Source organism: Mastacembelus armatus, chromosome 14, assembly GCF_900324485.2.
Source record: "Mastacembelus armatus chromosome 14, fMasArm1.2, whole genome shotgun sequence".
NCBI classification, from domain to species: domain Eukaryota; kingdom Metazoa; phylum Chordata; class Actinopteri; order Synbranchiformes; family Mastacembelidae; genus Mastacembelus; species Mastacembelus armatus.
Window position 1 is genome coordinate 16,805,508 of NC_046646.1, and position 25,468 is coordinate 16,830,975.

Below are 25,468 nucleotides of genomic sequence, written 5' to 3' on the forward strand. Positions count from 1 at the left end.
GATTAATTCTCATAGCAGCTTTCACCAATCACATTGCATGTTCTAAAGGAACTGCACATTTTAGTTTACACTTTGTTCCTCATTTGTCAGTGCACATGTAGCAGTGGAACTAATATACACCCACAAAGTAAAAGATCATTAACATTCAGGAGCTGTAATAATGTGCCCTACTTTCTAGATAAAACCACTGACATGTTAAATGAATTAGAAGTTAAAGCAATGTTTTCTCTATTCCTATCTGACACCTTGGCCTACAGGTGGCTCGACGAGAGCAGCATCTTTATTCAAACTCCTTCATCGTCCTCTGAGAGCCCCCATCTAACTCAGCTAAGTAGGTAAATGTGATTGAGTATTGATCTGGGCTGTGGAGCTTTCGTTTCCTCCATCCATCCAAAGCACATACAGAGAGAAAAGTGAAATGTCCTGAGGGAGAACCCAATGATGCTCTGATGACTCTTCATTCAGTTTTCTAAGAATATGTTTCATGGCACACTTTCCAGATTCATTCATGACCTTCACACTCCAATGGGGCAACAGCGCCACTTGCTGGATAAGTGCACAGACTGCATCTGCTGTGATTTCCTTGCTATTGTTCCTTGAAATATTAAACATTGAAGAACATTTTACATAAACTGAAGGCAATGTTTGTTTCAATTCTAATTTTTTTATTGTCTTGTTTAGAAACAATGGTTCTGTTTTCTGCCATTTTGTCAGAAATAACCAAGCATGAATCAACTTGATCTCAGTAACTCAGCTAGATTTGGAGCCTCTCCCCAACACAGCCGAGGGCTCACGTCAGAATCACTCTCTCATACACACATATTTACACGCACAGACACGCACCAGACTGTTCTCCAGCAAAGAGCATCCACATAGGATTTTGGTGGCACTGCAGAGATATTGTATCATAGCAACACCATAGCAACGCTGCCTAGAGCAGAAACAAAAAAGCCAAGGCAGTGCCATGGCAGAGCGAGCTTACGTCTGCTATTGCTTTAATAGGATGCTGGGTGGAAAGTTCACATTTCAGCATGTCAGTATGATAGGAAGACCCTGAAAAGCTTTGATGTTTCACTTGCTGGCACAGAAAGCGTTGTACATATTTACAATACAGGCTGTACATATATCTAAAAGGCAGATACACAGGCACATCCATGCATACACACACACACACACACACACACACGCAAAATTTCAAACATGCTTCCCAGAAGCAGTGAAATGGTCACATGTCTTAGACATCGTATAACATGACAGCAAAAAGCAACAATGTCATATACAGGGATATAATAATAATAATAATAATAAGTTTAAAATAACATTTAATTTAGATAAACACTGAAAATAATGACTGAGAACTAACTCAGTCATGATATTCAACACCATGTTTTCCATAACAGAGTTAAAGCACATTTATGGACCCAATGAGTGTTTCCCTTTTCTGTGATCCAGATGTCTTTTGTAATTATTTTTCCTGAAAATACTAGACTTTTCACATTGTAGTGCTGACATGTATTCATAGCGTACTGATCAATGGTCATTCCTATAGAAGCACAGAGTTTTTACAGCTTTACATTATGTGTTGAAGGCTCTATAATAATTAAGTGCATGTTATAAATATAGATTATGTAAGGATAAATTAATTAAAAAGCTGGGTATAAAAGCTGCTGTAAGTCAGGGACATCTAGTTTGCATTAATTTCTTGAAATATTAAGCAATGAATAATTATGGCTAAGATGTAATCATCAGATATAGTCAGTGTTTGTGTGAATGTGTTTCTAAAATCTACTAAGTTTGACCTCACTAATATATCTGAGAATTAGTCATATTAGTCACTTCAAGTTGCTAAGATAGGCCTCCAGAATAATCAATAAAAATAAAAGAAGTTTTTTTCTTGAAGTATAAGTAACATCTTGCCACTTTTCATAATCCAAATTCAGTTATGGTTATGTGTAAACCTCAGGTACAAATTATTACAATAAAGTAAAGTATAAAAGTGATTAAACAATCCTACACTACACTACAGCAACCAGCTCATGATCATACCTGCTGGTGCTCTTTGTTTTATTAGGTCGACTTTTTTGCAAGATATTGGATTTGTAGATGAGGATTTTAAAAAACTGAAAACATTTTGTTTCTACACAAACTTATGCTGCTGATAATGTTCATGGTTTCAAGCCATTTATAGAAAACATCATTGGCTATGGAAAAAAATCTAGTTAGTTGCTGGAAACAAATGTTTGTTTTGTGGTACAAAAAATGGCTTGGATAATAAATAAGTTGCAACCTATTGTTTAAAGATGCCTATGTAGTTACCAGAATAAAAAAAAAAAAATCTTCTCTGTGCCTCAATGACAGTAACTCAGTACAGTATGGTACAGTGAAGCTCAGTGTGCCTCAGCAGAGTGAAAAAATGCCAAAGTCCACTGCCTGGATGATTCCCCTCCTGGGTCAGTGTTTCTCAGGCCCAGCTGCTTAGGAAGTGTGACCCAAGTTAAAGCTTGATTTCTGGTTTCAGACCTTGGCCTCAGTGCTCGTTTGCTCTAGTGGGTGAAAAGAGGAGCGGATCCTCTGGGCTTCATTAAAACACAGATGACCAAATGCTTTGTTGTACCATTCTGGAGATTTTCCCCTGTAACAAGAATATGCATATTAATGACTGCAGTGTTGATTAAAACCTTCACCGTGAGGACACTTGAAGTCCGACCTCACCTGAGGTCCACTCTAGAGATATGTGTGATCCTGGTCCTTCCCACTCCACAGGGCTCAAGGAGGTACTGTGACTCCAGCACAACCCCCCTCACCGCTCCTATGCACGGGCTGTCATCGTGTTCGATAGACACACACACCAGCGCACAGGAGCCTTTATACAAGTCTGTACGCCATGATCTGAGGGGGCGTGGAGAGACAATATCAGTTATAATATTTGGTATTTTAGATAATGTACCTATGCTTTAGGTAACAGATTATTTTGAATTGTACATTAATAGTTTTAAAATACATGTAATACATATAGAGGCGCATTCTTTTCTGCTCACAATGCTTGAAATGCAGTCCACTAATGAGTAATTCTTTAGATAACAAATTATAACAAAAATGAAAATAAAATTGAGTAATCCTGACCTTAGTACCACATAGTCACAGTTGGGCTGAGGTGCCATGTTGCGGCAGGAGTACTGGTACACATCTGTCTGCTTATCCAGCGTCTCCAGAACCTTCTCCTGCTGTAGTTCAGTCTGCCACAGAGGGCGCTCTTTTAGCAGCCGCTGCAACACCTCGCTGGGATTTGCTGACACCTCCAAACATACCCGCCACCTCCTTAAGGGGTTGCTATCTTCCACCTTCCACACACAAACACATAAGTGTTAGATTAATCCTGACGGTGTGTGTGAAGAGCTGCAGACCTTATGCATGACTTAAGTATATGTCATGCATAAGTATATGCGGGTTCCCATAATGTAAAAATAAAAACAAATATAAATACACACGCACACACACACTGAATTTTCCTTATATTTATTTTGGTTATTAAAGCTCTAAAATGAGTTGTGCTTCCTGTGGAGAAGCAAACAGCTGACAATGACCAAGGTAAACATACATCATGTTTTTCATGTCCCATACCTTCTTAAATGCCAGTTCTGTATGGTCAGTAGTTGAGCGAGACACCCAGACTTTGCTTTTATCTTTGGCTTCTTTCAGCAGGTTCTGGACCAGGCTTTCTAGGTGTGCATGATAGGATCCTTCCTCATCCTCTTCTTCTTCATCCTCATCCACTTCTTCCTCGTGGGCCTTGCACAGTTCGTCCAGTGGGGGCACCATCAGCTCGGCCTCCATGTAGGAGTTGCGAGACTGGGTCACCATCTCCTCTGGGATCTGTTAAACAGCCAGAGGACGTGCATCACATCACATCCCACCACCTCAGCTAACGTCAAAACATTACCATGTCTAAAGCAGAAATGTGAGCTGTCCAATTTCCATTGGAGCAACAGCACAGACAGATTTATGATAATAGCTCTTACAAATATTTTGAGTACAAAGGTCACATCACAGAATCTCATGCCTTTCATTTAGTGTTTTTGCAGCTAAAGAGGTTTTCACTTATGTGAGCAGTATATAGTGTACATGCAATCTCAAGGTAATGATTATACACAGCTCAATAAACACAATCACATCATTGGATAATAACAATCCAGGAAACGCCACTTTGCTTCAGGGAGTCAGTTATTTTTGCCAGGTGATTATCATATATAAAGTTATTTCTTAACACAATGAAATGTACAACTTCTGTCAGTAATTTATCATTTCACACTACTATCCTAAAAGCAGTAGTCACCTATAATATATGGATAATCCATAAGCCATCAAATACTGCTGTAAATCATAGATCCTGACCTGAAACAGACGCTGGCACTCAGTGATCATGTGTGCCAGCCCCTGGGTTGCAGCCAGATTCTCATTCAGGTCTTTCTGATCAGGACGACCTGTGGTGTACTTCCTCTGGATTGACCTTGAGAAATAGAAAATATACACAGTAAGCAGAACATAAATCATGTGAGTATGTGCATAGAGGGAGAGCAGGATGCATTTTTTGAGGTAAAAGAAATAATCAATATTACATCAAAACAACATACAGTAGGAGAAGCTTTAGATTGTCATAGGGAAAAATTACATATAATACTGAACAAAACCATAATAACAGTAAAGTCCAACTGAAATAAGAAAACAACATAATACATAAGAAGCAAAACAACAGGGCTTGTTTCCACAGCAGTTCAAAGAAAACCCCATTTTTCATCTGAAAAACACAAAACTCTTTTGTTTCAGCCTAATAACTTAACGTCTTTATTTATATTGTAATAAATATATATAAAATAAAAATAACAACATATAATATGTTTAATCTAATATGAATGTAAATTGGGTTAATCTTTTCTACCACCTAGCTGTAATTCATTTCCTATGGCAAGAGCTGTTATAGATTAATCATAAATATTGCTTTAGTGGTCCAGTCTCTGCAGGCTGGTGTAGGGAAGGGGTCAGCTGAACTGTTCATAATAATCCCCTGTGATAATTGTGGTTTTCTATGTAATCATCAGTGTGCTCATCAGTTTAGATATGCACCTTGGTGACAGTGTCTCATTCTTTAGTATGCTCAAGTGAAAGAGCGAAGGTCCCAGACAAACAGCCAGGTTCATCGGCGTCATCTGGTTCTCCTCCACCAAGGAAGTGACGTCACGTAGGAAGTAGAGCAATGTTTGCAGAACCTCCCTGTTCTCATCTGGCATCAACAAAATTGCAGCTCTGACGGCCTGCAACCTCTGCTCCTTTGGAACATCTGAAGGAAAAAAAAAGTGCACATATACATACAATGAGAAGCTAAAATTTATAATCTATTTTATATCAGCCAGCATTTATGTCATATTTGGCTAATGTTATTCAGAACTGGCCATTATACATTACATGATCAAAAATGATATTTTGTATAAATAAAAATATTGATATGAAGTAAAAAATAGAAGCATCAAACAATTATCATCCAGATATGAAAGCTAGTAGTCACATATTTTGCTGCTTAAATTCTCTATTTGTGAATTTAATACAAATGGCCTAGGGGAAAGCTGAGGCAAATGACTCCAGTTGTTCTGTGACAGCTTCAGTATTTTGTGCACAATGTGACAACATGTTACTAGATTCATAGCTCCAAGGCGACTTACACTGGTAAATATGCAGAAAGGTTTCCCCCAACTTGCTTGTTAGCAGAGGCTCAGGCAAGTCTCTGAAGAACTGTTTGACCATGTCGGCCACGTCATAAGCTGATTGGTCCTCGTAGTTCACAGCGTCAGGAGACAGCTCACATTGCTGCCTCAGAGCCTGAATACGAGACTTCACACCAGACTTGCGGAACAATCCCACCTGAGAGAGAAACAACAGACGCAAGACAAGACCAGTGGGGAGAGATTGAGAAGAATCAAAGCACATACAGGATTTATGTCATATTTGAAATATAAATAACCTACATTAGCATTATGAGGAGGAAATGATAAGACTATAGCACAGTCCTATAAAGCTGCTTTCTAACCTGGTCCAGACAGTGTGTTCTGAGGTGGCTGAGGGCTTGCTGTAAACACAGAGGGAGTGGAAAACCACAGCGCTGGACATGAACGATGAGTGGAACACCAAACACACTCTTCTCTTTGTAGTCTGGTACTTTCATGCGCTTCATAAACTTGGGCACAGACCTGGGAGCGATATACAGAAAACAATTAGGGAAGTGAGTGGGAGAAAGAGCAGTCTGTCTTTTCATTATCTCTTCTCTTCCTTATGTTGGTCAGTAGAATTCCCCTCTTGGGGATAGTAAAAAAAAAATGAACAGGACTGGTCATTAACAACACAAATATGTGCTTAGGTTTGCAGGTCATGGGGAGTGGTGGCTTGTGGCTAACGCCTGTTTTTGATCAACACTGGTGTCTTCAGTTATCAAAGTATGAACAGACCCACATTAATATCCTGTATCACTGCAGCCGATGAAATAAAACTTACGTCAAAGTGTTAATTGATGCACGATTAACATGCTCCTGCTGGTGCATAGGAAATGGTAAATAACACAAAAACCTTCACACCCAAAAAGAGGAAATCATCTTTAGTTGGCATGAAAGATTCAAAAGAAGGTACAAAGAACACAACATGGTTGTGTGTTTTTTTCTGCCATCACATATTGAGAAGTGACTGAATGAATGCATTAAAACCTCATTAATAGCCACAGTGTAGAAAGCAGCAAAAATCATATGGACAATCTAATAAAGAAATTGAATGGGGGTGTGTGGCGTCATGTACTCACCAGGTCCAGCCATGTTTATTTGACATTGAGTATTTCTCCATGATGGCGGTGAGGCGGAGCAAAGAGAACTTCTGTAGCAGGCTGAGCTGGCCTGCTGATTGGCTACTGATCTGTAGTGAAGATACTGGCTGGTTGAGATGATCAGAGGTTCTGAAACTAGGCCATCGTAGCCTGGGAAGGGGAGAAAAGACCAATAAAATACAGGAAATACTATCTCTTATTATCATTGCTACTTTTCCTTTCTGCGACAAAAACATTGTACTCAAACATGTTCATCAGTGAATGCAGACTGCACTGAAAATGTTCCTCTGCGTTTGAGGGATTATTTCTGATTTTTTTCTTTCAGTGTCATCTCAGAATAAAATGGTTTTGATGATGATGCTAAACTGCTGGTTTCTCTGACTGGACATTTCTGGTCTTGTTGGAGTTTATTATAGTGATGTCTGGTCTATTACATTGTCATTAACAAGGGAAACAAGACCCAAGTTGTAATAGGCCCAAATGATCTTTAAAATGCCTGAACTACTCACCGTGGTCTTGTCAGTGAGGCCCCGACTCCAGAGTCCCGTCTCTCCCTACTGGTCCCTGTCGAATCAGTGTCATTCAAGGAAACTCCATCTCTCTCACCTTCACTGGGGGTGGTCCTGCCTTCCGCTTCTTCCTCTCCTTCCCCTGTCTCACCCTCAGGCAGCACACTGCGGCTCCAGTGGTCCACTATTTGCTGCAAACCACTGACATGCTGGATGATGTCATCCAGGTGAGGGAACAAGTTGTCCCCTTTCTCTAATTCCAGCAGGTCTCCTGTGCTGGCATAAAGGTGGGAGCCCGGCACGTTATCGTAAACACTCACCCTGCTGCCCCGTGGAGCTCCAGGACAGGGGGGCTTGGACAAAGGTTTACCAGACCAGGGTTCACCCAGCCCATTGTTGGGTGGAGAAGTTTGGGCCTGTGTTTGTTGAGAGTCATTGTTCCCGTCACTGGGTGAAGGCGCCAGGCTCTCTATGGACAGGGCTTTTGGAAAGGTTCCAGGTTTATGGTCTTTGGGGATGTGAATCAGGAGGTTTTCATATGAGTGAAACTGGCTTCTGCCAAACTGGCTCTGTCCTTCAGTTCTCTTACCCTGAGAAGGAAGCTCCATATCCTCCAGGTACATGCTGCTTCTCTTGTTGGCAGTGCGGGATTTTGTACACACAGGTTCATTCACATTGGGCACCACTGTCTCACTACTTGGACTCACATTTACCATAGATTGGTCTTTAAAGTTATTGCCAGGGGAGGCTGACGAAGTGTCACCATCAATTTGGTAATTGTGTTTAGGGCTGTTTTCTAATTGGCTGATCGGAGTACACTGGAGTATCTGCAGTGCCTGCGGTTCCTCCCCCTGTAACACCGGCCCACTGATGACCAATGGTGGCCTGCGATTTGAACTTTTCCGCTTTGTTGATGGCCCCCAGGAGCGCATTATTTCCATTCGACGCAAAAACTCCTTGGCTTTACTCCGCCCTCCATGCCCGTGGCGGCTGCTTTTGATTGGGAGAGAGTTGTAGTGTGGAAGCTCCCTGGGTGGTTGGTATGAAGCGGAGAGGGATGCCATAGATATAGAGTCAGGCATGGCGGAGGCAGAGTCCTCACTGTGTAGCGAGGAGATTTCTGTGATCTCCTGCTCGCTCAGGTCCGTCAGCACGCTCTCACTGCTCACTGTGCTGTGCAGACCCTCCCCTTGACCTGTTGGGCTGCTTTCATTGGTGCTGTCCAACAGGAAGTCTTGTAAACGAGACCAACGTCGGCTGCTCCACTCAAAGGTCCATCTTTTACTTATAGCCAAGGGGTCATCTTCATCAGAGTCCTCACCCTATGGAAGGACAATGGAGGTATTAAACACAGGGTGTGTGTTATTTTCAAAAACCACAACACAAAACCCCAAGAGCCCTCGTTAGAATTATGATATAGTTCCTTTAGGTTGTGTTCACACAAATTGTTCCTCTGGAGCAAAACAAAGATTAATTGATTTGACTTCTAGTTGGGATTTACTACAAATAAATCAAGCGTCAGTGTCAGATAAAATAAACGTTTTTTACTGGACACATTTGGTAATCTGTTCGTCATCATCACAACTAAATGGTGAGTGACAGTAATTTGTGCTGCAGCTGCAGCTGAACATTCATTTTGCTTCCTATTACAGCTAGATTTAATCTGCCATGAATACTATTAAAGTGTCCAAAGCTGCATCATGATGGGTGAAATATATTTTGGGTATAAAAAGATTTATGTTAACCTTAACTCACATTCTGTTTTGTGCTTCAGCAAATTTTCATAGGTTTTTTTGGATGTTTACATGTTAAAGTCTTACACAAGAAACAAAAGGAAGTGAAAGAACATTTCTTGTAAAATTAGTGCTTTTAAATTCAAATATACAATTGTTTGTGCATAGATTCTAGAGTGCTGACTTTAACAAACTATCCATGTATGATATGATATTCTAGTGTTTTTGATTGATGTACTTTTGACTGACATTTCATTGTGCACTTAATGAAAGACGAATTGTTCTAAGGTGTGTTATTTCCCTGGGCACACTGGATGAGTAACCACACATCATATTAGAGCAATCAGCAAATTGTCACACTTTGACCCAACAATGATCATATTGGAATTAAAAGACTTTCCATTTTAATAACATTTGTGATTTGGTGGTACTGTGCGGCTGGTGGTCTTCATTGTTTTAGTTGGCAGTATTCTCATATGCCATAAATCAAGCAGACCCAACGCAAATGCACCAGAGTTGCGTGTGAACACAGCCTAAAAGGTGTCAAATGATGAAGCCCCTTTGAGGTGCATGTCACATCATTTTCAGATTTTTCAGCTAAACACAGACTGATACAATCATGTATAACAAATAATAAGCACAGCAGCTGGCCAAGGACACTGTTATCAAATTTTTAAAAAGAACTGGTATACCTTCTTCTTGGGGTGGCTCACATCCAGTTTCATGGAGGCACATTTGTTCAGGGTATTTAGACGTCTGCAATAAACACACAGAGTCATTCCAACATGCTAGAGTGGGCAGGTTTGAAATGTTCTGTCTGCTGCTCTGAATTTGTTTCCCTCTGCACTGCAACACTTTCACTCTCTTATCTCACTGTTCACTACCATGTTCTCCCTTTCCTTCTGAGTCATTTCCCTCTTTGATCTTCTTTCCTGACTCTATGTCTTTTCTGCCAATACTGCCTTTCTCCTCCCTCCTCATTTCTGCCTCTTCTTCTCCCCATTCCCACCCCCCCTTCCACTTCATACTCTGAATCACTGGGGTTGTGAACAGTCGCTGGTTAGGAGGGTGGTGCTGTGGTGTGTTGGTAGCTTTCATGGGATCATTAAAAATATGTTTTGGGGCTCATGCCCTCTGTCATTTGAAAGATTTCAACCTCTAATAGCACAGTAGGAAATCCTCATTTGTTTGCTTTCTCAGTCCTCTCATACACACAGACAAAGGATTACTTGTTGCTACAGAAAAAACAGAAAAACACCAATAGGAAGCAGCAAAATAAACAATATCAACATCATATTAACTATTTTATTTATTTATTTGCTGAAACTAAACACAGACGTTGAAAACCATCCACAGGGAAGCACTAAAGTACCTTTGTGCTCTATTTCTGCTTCACGATAGTACAAACAAATCTTAATGCTTATATTTTTACAGATTTAGTTTTCCGTGTTGTGGACAATATGGATTTTTGCAGACATGAGTATATATAGTCTCACATTTAAGCAGCTCAGAAAAAAAAGTGTGTGAAGATTGATGAAAGAACAAGAAAGGCCATGTTATGAGTGTGTTTTACAGCTCCCAAGACAGTTCTCAGGGTTTGTAATGTGAATGCTCTCACAATATAGCTGTCAGGAATTACTGAGACTATAATTACCACACCCTCCTCTACCATATACATTGGAGAGGTGGGGGTTAAGTTAGAAAATAAAAAAATCAGAGGTGGGAAAGTATGACAGTGTAAGTATGGAAAACTTCAACAAAAAGATATGAGGAGCTATAAAACAGAATATCATAGACGTGTGAACACACACTCAAAGCCATCTGGTAGAATACACTGGCATCTCCTGACTCATTTCCAGTTACCCCCAGCCTCCCTGTTTTGCCCCCTGAGGGTCCCTGCTCTTTGAATGGGAGATCAGAGCGTGGCAAAGGGGAGGGGAGGTGACCAGATCAAAGCCTGGATGTCTGACTGGGACACAGGGATGGGTTCATTAAGGGTCGAGGTTATACATCTAATGAACAGTGGTTAGCCCCAGACCACGGGGACGAGAAAAAGATTCTGTGATTTTACTGCATGTGGATAGGAGGATATTTACAAGGTGGGTATACAAGTGTACAACATGTATGTGTGTCCTTACCGACATAGAGGCTCCACCAGATCTCTGTCCAAGAAATCATGGTCCCTTTTTACTGAGGAAATATCAATCGGAAATTGGGAATCTATAAGAGAGAGTCAGAGAAAAAGAAGTAAAAGAGTGAATGAGATTTGTTAGTCAGTGACTGACAGGAGACAGTTTTCCCTGCACAACTTGTGCCGCTACAGTTAACACCTGTCATCTGCATCTGAAGTTTACAGAACACACACACATTTTCAAACTCCAAAGTAACTTGGGTTCTACACAATCCCAGAATGACTCAAGCCTTTTATTTTGGTGATTCTCTGTGTGTGGTGGCAGACTGCAGGCGGCAGCCACAGAGTCCTGGAGGCCAATACACATAACCCGACATTACTGGAGCTCACAGCAGTTCTCAGAGAAGAACACACACACACACAGAGAGAGAGAGAGAGAAAAGGACTGCTGCATTTTTAAGAGCTACTTCTTAGATTACTGGGGCGATTTCCTGTTTGTGCTTCAACTGCATAGTATGATCATCACATGAACGAATGCCTGTGGGCTTTTCAGAAAGGTGGAAGAAGGGCCAGATGGGAAGAAAGGAAAGAGGAAAGAAGACAGTGAGATGACAGAAGGACAGAAAGAAAGAAAACAGTAAGAGAATGTAGGCTTTGCCGGGGAATGACTAAAAAAAAGTGGTGGATGACAGGGTGGAGGGAGAAAGGTGGAAGAAAGAAAAGAAAAAGAGAAGCTTGGGAGTCCCTGCAGTGATAACAAGGCCTTTCCCATGACCCCCTCCCTCTGGACAGGAACTGAAGCCTGGAAATAGAACACAACAGCCCAAAAGATGGAGATACAGAGATGGAGGGATGGCAGAAGGATAGAAAGAAACGGAGATGATGGAAAAAATAAGACGGAGGGAGAGCCAGAGAGAGGAAAATCCAGAAGCAGAAATGAACAAAAGGACATATTTGAAGAGGCAGATCTGAATGAAGCAAAGCAGCTGGGTAAACTCCAGAGTTTGGCTACTCCATGTTTGTGTGTGTGTGTGTGTGTTACCTTCATAGAGCTGGGCGTACTGTGGAAATCCCGCTGCTCTAAGCCAATCACAAGCCTCCTTAGCTTCAATCTCTGGAAAGCAAAAATAAGGGAGATAATTAAAAATAAATATATATTTCTTTCCTTTGACGCTGAAATGCAACAACTGAAAACAGTTCAGCATAATAAAAGAACTGGGTTGAAATGCAACTTAATATCACAACACTGTGTTAAGGAAAGTCTCCACATTATGGAATTTCCAGCTGACACTATGTTTTTTCTATGCACAAGTTGAAGAACAGTGTTAATTATTTACTCTCTAAAATACACAATAAAAAGATAAATGAACACAAACACAGGAACTAAAAAAAAAAAACAAAAAAAAACATAATATTATATTTAACCATGATCTATATCCCAGCATTTTTAGAGTACGGGGGAGGAACTTCTCAGGGAATTAAATTTTCCTCTGGGAATTTACTGGAATGGTGAGACTGGAAATGCTGGAAGTGAGCCTGAAAATGACGCACATTAGCCTGAGAGGACAAAGGAAATTACACAATTTAACATAAAATATTCTGTAGTTTCAAACAATGTCCACTCACATGAACCAGCAGTAATATTTCAGCTGCTGATGCACAAATTTAACAGGCCTTAAACATGGCACCACATCCCATTAGGTGCTGCCGCCAGCATAACAAGATTTTTTTTACAGGCGTCTGTTTTCACTCCTTTCCATTAGCATACGTAAGGCTCACACAGCCAAACCAGCAGCTCTGAATTGTGTATGTGTGTACACTTCCTTAACAAGTAGAAACTTAAAGGCACTCTAAAAATAATATGTGTAAATATCATTATTATTAGTAGTAGTAGTATTGCTATTTGATACCAGCAATCATGAGAGTTTAAAACAATTTACAAATACAGCCATGTAACATAAGGCATATGCAGCTACATACATACATGTATAAACACTTTTACATGTGCACATATATGTAAACAACTGCACAAGAGACATAGAAAAATGATTCATTTTAAAGCTTAAAACAATATAAACATCCACATACAGTTATTAAATATATTACTTTAATATAATTTATAACAATAGCGCCTACAGCCACTGCCCTACCACTTTCATAAGCCTTTTGATTAGTCTCAATTCTCATTCATTGGTTAGAGGTGCTGACAGTGAATGGGAGAGGCACCGCAGAAACACAGGGGACAGAGTTCAGCAGGGCAATAAAAAGCCTGTCTTCACCATCAGAGATGAGAACGGTCAGAGGAAATGATCCTTTCACCACAATCCAGCAATTACATCCCTCTTGCAACATTCTCAGCATAACTCCTCACTCTAAATCGCATCTGAAGCAACACAAGGGTAGATCACGAAAAATATATATTTTTTTGTAACACTGAAAATAGACTGGAGGGACTATAGAAAGACGAGTCCAAGGAGAGAATTGAAAACTTACTTGAAGCCCTCATGGTGTCATGACATGCTTCTATGTCTTTCTTTGCTCAGACTGAAGTTTCTTCTCCATCCCATCGCACATCCATTCACTACTATACAGTTTTCCGTTAAGTAGCAACGATCCCACACTTTCTTCCTCTTTCCAACCTTTGTGCTTACAGCTCTGCCTCCCTCTTCTAGCCTGCCCCAAGCAGGTTTTCTCTTCCCTCTAATTTTCTCCTCAACCTCTTCTCTCGCACTTTCTGCTTTGTTAGGATCCACATACAATATCTCTCTATTTTTACACTCTGCTTTATGCTGCACTTGACTCCTTTCTTATTCTCACTTTTCTTTTAATTTCTTGCTGTTCCCTTTTTGTTCATTCTTGCATTCATTTCTTTCTACATGTTGGTCACGTGTTCTGTTTCCTTTGTCTTTATGAATAAGTAAATAATATTACCCTTCTTCTCTGTACTCATTTAGCTGTTTCTGTTTATCCTTATCTTTTACCCCTTAAAATCTCTCTCTGAACCAAAATGCTCCACTTCCTTAATCCATCTGTCTTCTTTGCTTCTTTCACTGACACCTCCTCATCCTTTCTTCCACTTTACTCCAACTGAGCTCCACATCTTCTTTGTCAGCACCAGAGCTGCTGTTGCCCCATCACATCCATGGAGGAAATGGCTAATTTCAGCTGGCGTTTGCATCAGCCAGCCCCCAAAGTCACAGACTGACGACTGGTGGACACTAATCTCACATGTCAGTTGAACCTACTGGCAGACTAGCAAGGACACTCTGACCTCAGTGTCTTTCTATTGGTTTACTCTACAATACTGTGGATCAGAACAATGTGTGGGAGAATGCATATATACACACAGACACACACACACACACACACACACACACACACAGACACACGCACACACACACACACACACGCACACACACTACACAGTGCAGTGCAGACATTTAGCACAGTCCAGATGTTGCCCCCAGTGAGTCAGCGAATGCAAAAAGGATGAGACAGGCAGACAGCTGGGGTGGGGAGGGAAGCTGAGATGGACAGACCCTGTGGGAAAACCACAGGGAGGGAGACATACCAAATCAGCTGCTTATTTACTCAACATGAGAGCTGGAAGATTAGCAGATCTTTTTATAGAAAGCAGGTAAAACAAAGAATCCACATTTTTTCATATTATGTCACAGAGCTCGATTTTAACCATTAAAGAAACACATCAGTTAGCAAGATCTTTGCTTCCTCTAATACAATAAACGTGGGGCTGTAGTTTAGTCAGTCCTACATATACTATATTGTGGTATCATGTATATTGAGTACTCCAAAAAAATCCTAAAAATATTTAGTAAACATTTAGTAAAAGTCTTACAGCTGTTTTAGAAAGTTACTGTTTAAAATCTTTATGTGTCAATGTGAACCAACAAACTTGGGCTGAATGTTAAAGACAGAAGAATGTGGAAAGTCTTTAGACACAGACTGACCTTGCTTTGGTTTCAGTCTTTCCATAGGATTTATTGACAATAACAAATATAAATTCCCTTATTCTTTAAGCCTTGTTGAAATTTATATTCTAATATATCGCTACTTCTAGTAAATCAGCATACATTTTCAGTTTTTCAATACCCTGCATCTACAAATTGCATTTACAGCCTTTCCTTATAAAGTTTTAAAAAAGGCACAAACCAGCACACTTCATTATTATAGTGTTGGTGCATGTGCGTAATTGGCAATGTGTCTGTGTTTGTCCACAAACATGGCAAAGCTCCTGTCAGCGTGAGCAGAGCACTACTATTCATCTGGGCAGAATTTAATCAAAGGATTAATTAGTACACAAACATGTTATTAGTGAGCCACAAAACATACAAATGCACACAGTCAGACGGCACTAATCCTAGATGCCTACTGTGCTTCAGTCTATTCCTCGTCGCTGCACTCCCACTGTGCAATATACATGAGAACAAGCAGCAAGCCACTAGAACAGCAGCAGGGAAGGTAGACAGATGGTCTGTGTATGACTGACCGAGTGTGGGTGTGTCAACATGGACTTCTATGTAGCTTTGTTACATAATACAAGCCTACAACTTTTCTTCTGAAAGTGTGCCTTTGCCTTTTTTCCTCTGCCTTTCATTTCCTCTACCTTTTATTTCCTCCCTTTCATCCAATGCCAGTAACCCTGCCTTTCTGACAGACTCTCCTCTGTTATGTCTGGCTAATACTGGGTCTTAAGGACCCTGAAGTGCTTTGCATGTCATCCTGTGCTGAATTTCCCATGTGTCCAGAGAGGCATGTGAGCTAAGAACAGCAACAGGAAGCTCTCGGACTGAACATGTCACTGAGACTCAGCTGAGACTGTTGTTGTGTACAGACCAAGAATAATGCTCATGAAAAATGAGCAGTAACAAGGAGTAGAACTTCAGAGTATCTAAATAATTTTAGCCATATTTAAATTTTTTTTTTTTTTTAAGTGATCGGTTAAAGTTAATAAACAAACTAAAATAGATAAACAGCACAGATAAGGGTCAGAAAACAGATTTGTAAAGGCTGAAATATAGAGTCAGTCTACACACACACACACACACACACACACACACACACACACACACACACACACACACACCTGTACTTCATTCCCTAATCCCTTAACCCAACCCCACTCACCCTGGACCTCACAAGGATAGAAGAACAAGTACACTCATTTACTCACTCATAAACACACACTCAATATGCCTGGAATGCAGCCATATTCCCACATAAGCTAAAGCACTTAGTCCTTCATGTTTAAATGTCACAAAGAAAGAAAAAAAAATTGTGAAAGATGAGGAGGAGTGATTGTGGATGGGGGGAGAGAGAGAGAGAGGAAGGAAGGGAGAGAGAGAGAGAGGGAGGGAGGGAGGGGATGTTAAAGAGGAACATGTCTGTCCCGTATGCTTCATCTGTGATGATGCTGAGCCCTCAGGAATGCACTGTGAAACAGATTCGTCACCAGGCTGTTTTAGCTGCAGTCTCCTGTGCATCACTAAGTGAGCACTGCAGAGGTCTGACAGCCCCAGATACAACGAAACTGCTTTTATCAGTTGACCATAATCATTAACAACACTGGGGTTGTAATGAGTGATCATGGGCTGCATTAATAGACTAGGATATGATGAGATAGGATGAGACAGGTAGAGTGAATGTGATGAAGTTGTTTGCCTGGTTATGCCACTTTCACTCCAGCAGAGGGTGTTAAAGTAATGTGTTATAGAAATACATTTTAACATTTGTGAAATTATAATAAGGCTTCATGCTAAGGTTACAGGACGCAGTGTAAAGTGCCATTTAGTGAGGGCAGAAGGGATAAGCATTACTGTAAGTGTGTGGAAAAGAAAAGATGTTGTGCTCAGTTTGATCGAGTAGTGCAGCCATGTGGTTTGGCAGAGTGCCGGGAGTAATGAATACAGCTGGGAGTGATAGATGGTGAACTTTCACTCTGATAGAATCATTTGGTGAGACTTACTCAGAAAAAAAAGCTTTTGTAAAAAAAAAAAAAAAAATGAACACAGGTCAAAGGGAAAATCCTGATTGAATGAGTGGAGAAATATAACAAATGTGGGGTAGTAATGCTGTAGTCTGGTAAATAAAACAGGATTGTAGGTGTGAGTGAGAGCTAAAAACACTCAAACATGAGAAGCATCGAGGTATTGTACAGGATAATGTCCAGACAGCTCAGGAGAAGCATCACTGTTACGATTTCTTACAACATACTAATTGTATATAACATATATTACTGTAAACTAATCATCTTAGTAACCTATACATAATGACCACACATAAATAATACATTATACAGAATGTCAATCAAACTGCAAGCTTATAATGTCTCTGTATCAATTTAACTTCCATTTGTAAAGTATAGTTGGTTTTCTATCATCCACAAAAACTTTTTCACCAGTTAGTTTAGTTTGTCACAGCAGGAAAAGCACATATGTCATTAATAACATGTTCCAAGGCTGAGATACTGGACTCGCTAGCATGGCTTAGAATTTGTATCACTGGGGGGTTCCTGCTATGACAAGTCAAAATGTCTGCTGTGAAAAAGATATATTTGTTTTGATTATTTGCAGCTGTGAGCAACTCTTCCATTCCCTTTGTGCATTGCATCGTGGGAGAATGGTTTCCATCAACCGTAGGCTACACCAATTACTGTAGAAGGGACCACACTCAACAACATATTTATTTATTTTTTTTTTGTACACGTGCTGACTGTTAAATTTTCATTGTAAATGGACTGCACACTGAAAACCTGCTTTAGTATTTTGTTTGTATTTGAGACACAGCAACTTTTGGTGTGTTCCCATCAAAGATTTCACAGAATCTAACCTAATGTCCAGGAACTTTCCCAGGAACAAAGTTCCTCCAGCAAACTGTAATTTACATTTCCGCTGCAGGACCAAAGCCATGGGACAATTAGCCAAATTAGCCTGCTGACATATGAAAAGCATGACAATCAACTTTCATGTACACATGGAAATACGGTGTGATGATAACATATAAAGCAAAAACAAATAAAGTTGCTATCTTTTTCATTTTGCCACTGCATCCTGCTGCCAGAATGTATATACATTGTACCAGTGTTACGTATAGTAATTTCTTCTACTGTTACTAGGACTATTTGAAAATAGCTGCTTGTCATCCATCTGCACATACTGTAGGCTCTGTGCATATATAAATCCTAATGTCAGAAGGCTCATGTTACATATGAACCAAAAATTATTGCTTTAAGAAGTATCAGATGTAAGTTTGGCTAGATTCCTCAGGTCGATGTCATTTAGGTTGTCTGACAGTCTACCAGCTGCTGAGTAGTGAAGCAACTGAGGTGTGTGTGTGTGTGTGTCAGCGAGAGAGAGAGTTAACCGAGCACAGGCATAAACTTGCTTCTCCATCTACATTCCTCACCTGACACAAGTGTCCCTCTCTCTCTCTTCTCCATACATAACAATTTTCAGGTGCTTCATACAGGATTTAGCTCGCAGAGACACATTAATCAACCCAGGTTAAAAAAACATCCAACACAAGACTTGGCATGCTTCTGCTCCTTCACCTTTCCAGAGTCATCGAGGTGATTCAGAACAATAAACAACACAAAGACATGATCTGTCCTGTTTTAACACACCTGGAAAAACCTCAGAATACAGAGGAGAGCAACTTCTACAATGAACTCAGTGCCCATTACAGTAGCCAGTGCGACAGCCCAAAGCCTCTGCTTTCATGAACACTCCCTGGGAAATATAAGTCATGTGACAGGAAGTTGAGGAAGTAGCCATGGAATACAAAGCTGTCAAGTTGGGTAGGGGAGACATGGACAACAACAACAACACTACAGTCCTTTAGGGTTTGTCATGACTTCTTTCTGACATCGTTAGAGGAAAAGTGGTTTTGTATGTCCAACAGAGCATAACCGGAAAGAAGTGTAGCTTTGGAAACTTGTAGTAATGACTGGCCAGTAAAGTAAGTTGAAAAACATGATGAAAGAGAAGGTAGATAAATTCTTACTTCTAAAAATTCATTTTTGGTGTAAAGTAACTCAAAAACAGGTCAAATTTTTAAAAGCTGTAATGGTGGCGTCAGATCGATGCACATTCCCTTTGCCTATTGTAAAAACAGCACATCTGGTGGGAAAAACATAAGAGCAATATGAAAAACAAAGCATTTATTACATTTAGACTTTCTTCCTTTATTCCTAAGACAACATCCAACTAATCAAGTCAAGTTCAGATCACAAACATCAGCCACAAACCTATTCACACTGACGTCCCCTCAGTAACTGAGAGACACATCATAAATTTGCATTCATGATTTCTACCTTGTTCCAGTCTCCGTAGCAGCTGCTGGCGGGCAATGATGCGTGAGAGACGCAAGGCAGAACGCTGTCGAGGGCTATTGCCCAGCCTTAGGTAGTACTCCTGCCTCCACTGGCCCAGCCTTAGGTAGTACTCCTCAGGTGTCAAGGCCTCCAGACACCTTCCCTCAGTGCTGTCGCTGTCACTCTCACAGGCATTACTTTCACCCTTGACACTTTGATCCATACTGTCCACACTGTCATCAATTCCCAGACTCATGCTGTCTATAAAGTCAGCACTGTCTGTGCTGTCCTCAGTACAGACATTGTCAGCATTCTGTATATCAATGACCCCATCACCAATGATATCTTCATCTTTGACTGTCCCTATTACGTTTACATTGTCCACACTGTCCAGATTAGACTTCACAGTCTCTTCATTCCTTGCAGAATTTATGTCCTTATTCACTGCAGTGTCCACATTATCCATAATGGTCATTCTGGAGTCCACAGCCTCCATAACATAGCGACCTAATCCTGACTAACCTGTGAGTCCTCCTCACTCTCTCACTGATGAGTTGTTGTGTGAACACTCCTTGTGAATTCCTGACTCTAACATGCCTTCACTGGAAGCTACCCAACCGCCCACCGGCCTCCTCCCTCCAACTCAGCATGGCTGAACAAACACAAGCTTCATCACACCACCTGACTCAGATAACAACCTCGTTCTCCTCACACGCTCACATGTGCACAAGTCGTCTTCTCAGCTGAGATGAGAGGAAGACTCATAAACTCTTGTTTTCTCAATGTCTTTCCTTTGGTCACATGACCAGCAGCCAATTGCCTCAGAGCTCAGGGAACGCTGTCTTGCTTCCTGAAGCTCTGCCAAAGACACAATTTCGTACAGGCCTCGGGCAGATGTGTATGGGAGATAGATGTGAGAAGAAAAAAAAAAAAATCACACACACACACAACACAATCCCAGCAGTCATATTCCAATGCGAAAAGGAAAAGGGCAGAACAATAGAGTATGTGGGTGTGTGAGAGGAAGGAGGAGGAGCACTGAGGAATGTATGTAGGAGCAAAGCTATTGTTATTAATGCTGAGTTGGACTGTAATGCCATGGAGAAGTGGTCTCTAAATCCACACCATGAAGTTCATACCGCATTAAATTTAACATTTTACATTTTAATTGTCCCAGCACATGCACCCAGAACATATTCCACAGTTGGACCTACTATATTACCACACAGTAACCAAGTTAGATAATTGTATGGCATGCCGTTAAAAGAGAGAGGTTCTTTCTTAGGCCTAATGTGACAGAACAGTGATTTAGCAGGACTGGAGGAAACAGAATCGATTCATTTTAGGAAGGTAACAGTCATGAGGTTGGTGTGAAAAGTCAGACATAGCAAAGTCAATTTCAGGTCAGCACACACACACACACACACACACACACACACACACACACACACACACACCTGAAAAGCATCGTAGAGTATCTTTTAAGTCTGAAGCATATGTGTTGTCAGAAGGTTGGGAGTAAACAGTGTGAAATCCCAGAAACACGCACTAACCATAAATCCCAAGCCAGACTCAGTGAAACAGAGTCAGTCTCCAGAAAGAAAAAAAAAGCAATATTAAATCTCTTATTTGATTTGATTTGATTTGACTGCCATCTGCAGGAAATCTGAGAGAAAGATATCAGAACAGAACTTCAATATTTCTCACTGCAAAAGAGGATGTTGACATTGTCTAATTACTTTGATGTCAATCTGGATAAATTGACAATCAAAAATTACCAAAAAACACTATTCCGGAAGAAAACTTTACGACCAGGGCAGAGCTCAGAAGTTTGACACTGTAACATGATAGTAGGCGTCATAGAATAGCTAATGGACTGGCAAAGGGCAGGGCTGTAGTAAGCAGTCAGTAATATAATATCCATCACTCTGTCTCAGTTACAGTGAGCCAAGACGGGGCACAAACTAAATGGGCAAACTGCAAAACCAGCTACAGTCACGTGACAGTGAAGAAGAATCAAATATGCAGGGGGTAGGGACACAGCAACAAAAAGGATAGAAAAGTAAATACAGTCACACTATTTTCTGAAGCTGTAATGTTGAGATTAATAGAAATGGCTAACACCAGCTAACTAATCTGAGCTCAACAGCCAGAGTATTTCCAAGCTTCAGGGATCTGACTGTGGCTGCACTTGGAATCAAAAGAGAGTAGGACTCATCAAAGCTAAATTTTAATTGGATATACGATCATTAAACATTTTTTTTGTAAATGTCGCCAAAGGTTTGAATCAAAGCTCAATCCTACATATGTTGACGCAGCCTTGAGATTATCTACGAAAGCACAAACAGAGCCTCTAACAAGAACTTCACTCTGATCAGCAGGAACCCCTGAGGAATCCAATCAGTTTTACTCAGAGCTGAGTATTTTCAGTTCAGCAGTGAAAACAGCTTCGCAGACAGTGAGGTGGCAAACTGATGACTATACAGCGAGAAAAATAACTTGATGGAAAGACAATTATTAGAAAAGCTTGAAATCCATTTGAAGAAGAATCTAAGACCTATAAATCCCACATGCAGCGAGAGCTGGCCTCCATCACTAGCCTAAAGACCTGCAGGAGCCCAGCTAAGTCCAGCTTTTAACAGATGCAAAGAAACATGAATGAAGCAATAACACAATCAATTCCAGCACTTACACTATTGATCTGATCTGCATCTAACCATAGGTTGCTGATTTACAGTTGCTACTTCAGTTGAGTTACTTTAACTGTTGGTACTATCATCTCTTTTTGTCTTGGTTCCACTTTTTGTTACTGCATTTCTTTATTTTACCATTTGTTTTAGTGCATTGCAGAAATGTAGCTTTGAGGGAGAGCTCTAAATAAACAAATCCATCTAGACATTAAAAAACATCTAAGTTGAAATATTAAATCAACATGAGCCTTTATGATTATTGAGTTGCTCTAATGCACAGTGTGGAAACCTCACTGCTGAATACCAGCATAACAGTAGTGCAAGATGTTCACATTTTAAGGATCCCACCATCTCCAAACCTGATCCAGACAGATGTGAACTGTGTGGCTTCTGAGCTGATGGGTTAAGCAGTGGGGTGAGGGAGGAGGCGGAGGAGGGTCTGTGGGTTTAAGGGGGCTGTGAGAGGACAGGATGAAGGGGTGAAAAATAAGGGGAAAGAGGATTACCAGTGCAAAGCATCACTAAGGCAATATTCATCATGGTTAATAACAATCCATAAGCCTAGTGCTGAAATGTATCTTTAAATAAATAAATGAATTTTTAGAGCACAGTGGATGTGGGAATGTTCTTCGTTTAATTTGCCTAAGTGGTGGATATCTGAGTGATTACATTAAACCAGCAGACAGACAGACAGCTGCATCTCTCTCTCTCTCCCTCTCCCAAGTTACAGTAAATATAGAGCAAACTGATTCACTCAGTAAACTTGGTGCACGGGCCTGTGCCTCAGACTATTTAACTCCATGCAGATATGAATGAAATCCGAATTTCTAAATATTAAATCCCCCCTTGCTCTCTGGACAATTCAATAAGCGAAATAAAGCATTCTCCGGATTAGGACAACGAATGCTGGGCGACTGGCATCCAAAGCCCCGGCTGGACCCCTGCACACTGCACATGCCTGCGCTGTTTTCAGCACTAAATTTGACAATGACCTTCCCAAAATATCAAGGAGCGCGTTGCGCATGACGCCACAGGCACAACACCGAGGCTATATGCAGCCTGCAGAAATAAACTTCAAGAAAGAAGTTGGTCTCAGCGGTAAATAAACATGATCGGAAATATTGATCTCAAGGAGCAAAAGACAAACATGAATCCATTTTAGTCAGACATCAGTTCTCAGACCAGATATATCTGTTTCATTGGAAGACACTATAGTCTCATGTAGCCTGACGGATCTGACAGACTCGTGTCATTCAAAATGAAGATGAACTGCCCTCTGCATAGTAAAAGAAGTTTCGCTTCCATTCCTTCATGATCTCTGACCTGCCAGGCGTCTCTCCCGGACATTCCTCCACAGCAGATCCCAAGCCTTGGACGTGGAGTCCCGCAGCTGCTCGCTGATCGACCGTCGCAGCTGTAGCTTGGCAGACTTTCGCTCTGTTGTCATTGCGGTAGAGTCGGATGCATATTCCCGGCCTAAAACCCGTGGTCCGTCAATACCCGTTATTCCTCAGTCTATTTATTCCGATGTGAGCGGCCCGGGACTGGGACAGTGCGCCCCGGCTGCCGCAGTGGTCGTCACCGCTTCACCTGGTACGAGCTGCTCTCGCTCTCGCGCTGCGTCACCTTCCTGCACCAGCGGAGGCGGATCAGGTCCTGTTGGCAGGATTTGGACCCACTAAAGATACGCTGAGTCAATTATTATCATCGCCCACCCTCTGGCCGTCTCATCTCGATGAAGGTGCAGAAATGATTCAACATAACTCCTGCATGTGAGGCTGGACCTAGGACAAGGCGAGCCAGATGTGAGGCGCTTTCCCCCCTCCCCATGTGCACGTCTCTCTCTCTCTCTCTCTCTCTCTTGCTCGCTGACTCACACACACAAACGTAACCTACACGTTTTCTACGACCCAAACCCACCCACCGACCCAAACAAGGATCTCTTTCAATCCCCTAGATACACACTAACAAGCAGTCGTGCCACATATACATGCACACCGTTTTAAATCAAGCTGTGTTGCCAGAAAAAGCTTTGCTTAATATTGCTGGTCTGACCTTAGAAGGCAGCTGCTGGGGCTTCAGTAGTGACCAGCCTCATAACATCCCTCATTTTTCCTCATTACTCCTCTTCCTCATGACAAATGCACAGCACAAGATGCCGAAAGTCAAGAAGACATCTGCTTCACAATGATAGGACAGAGAGAAAAGCAGCATATTCTCAAATATAAGAAGTTGTGTGCAGTAAATAATTGGAGATTTAAATTGAAGCTGCACTGGAAACTTCTTGCTGTGATGTTACTGTTGTCTAAGTTGCCAGTTGTCCACAGGATTAAGAAAAACACATTAAGAAAATGGACAAAGCAATCCCTGTGCTTCAGTGGACTGGTATCTTAACTGCACAAGTAGAGGATTACATCACAGTATCAGTGGCTGAATGTGTGACTTCTGCTTGACCGAGCTAAAGAGTGTACACAGCAGACATGCCCCAGTCAGCCTGAAGACTTAAAGTGAAAGAGGACTAACAATGGTCTGAGCTGTCCTTCTTTGTCAGTCACATATTCCCCTTTAACAAGTCAAGAGTTGTGGGATTTTCATTCAGAGCACCGAGCTACTCCCATGTTATTCCAGGAATGTCAGGCAGCCTGATCACACCGGCCAGGACTCTCCTCAGCTGCCGTCTGCTTGACACCATCGGATGTCCTGTTTGTGGTGTTGAGTTCCAGGTCAGCATGGATCCATGAGCAGAGACCTGAGTCGACATTTTGGTCTGTCAAAACACACTTGACATCCCGAGTAGTCAGCAGAATTCTGACGTTATCTGGACACCAAAGTTCCACTTCACTAGTGTGTTTGACTGTCATAAACAGGATCTTTTAATAAATGCTTGGGAATGAACAATCTACTACCATAATGTGACTCCTACAGCTCTATTGCTTCACAATTAAACACCAAGCATACATGAAGGGGGAGATTATTAAAGCTGGAGCTCATGCACCAACTTTCTCTGTCCTGCTCTGACACCCAGTGACAATAGAGATCTGTTGATTGATTCTCATGTAAATTCAGGATATTAACAGAAACTATTTGAGATAATAATTGAGTGTGATGATGAAAATGACAGTACATAAATTCTTAAATTGATTGCTCTTTTATATGCTTGTTACTAAACAGTACAGAGCTTTCCCGTCTCTTTTGATAAGCAAAATATGGATGACAT

General features: G+C 41.1%; 1 protein-coding gene across 3 annotated transcripts; it reads right to left on the reverse strand.

The window, feature by feature from the left end:
• Nucleotides 1–1,305: 1,305 nt before the first annotated feature.
• stard13a (StAR related lipid transfer domain containing 13a) lies at nt 1,306–24,048 on the reverse strand. Of its 3 annotated transcripts, none has more exons than XM_026327796.2 (14): nt 23,575–24,048; nt 12,275–12,346; nt 11,240–11,321; nt 9,794–9,857; nt 7,369–8,690; nt 6,839–7,009; nt 6,080–6,239; nt 5,715–5,913; nt 5,122–5,335; nt 4,393–4,507; nt 3,622–3,873; nt 3,124–3,341; nt 2,713–2,889; nt 1,306–2,632 (listed from the first exon to the last, which is right to left on the reverse strand). In XM_026327796.2, the coding sequence occupies exons 1-14, from the start codon at nt 23,696–23,698 to the stop codon at nt 2,515–2,517; spliced, it is 3,288 nt and encodes a 1,095-aa protein (XP_026183581.1). In that variant the 5' UTR covers nt 23,699–24,048; the 3' UTR covers nt 1,306–2,514. The 3 variants fall into 3 exon arrangements, with proteins under 3 accessions (XP_026183581.1, XP_026183580.1, XP_026183582.1); XM_026327795.1 differs by lacking the exon at nt 23,575–24,048 and adding an exon at nt 19,562–20,408; XM_026327797.1 differs by lacking the exon at nt 23,575–24,048 and adding an exon at nt 13,726–14,525.
• Nucleotides 24,049–25,468: the final 1,420 nt, after the last annotated feature.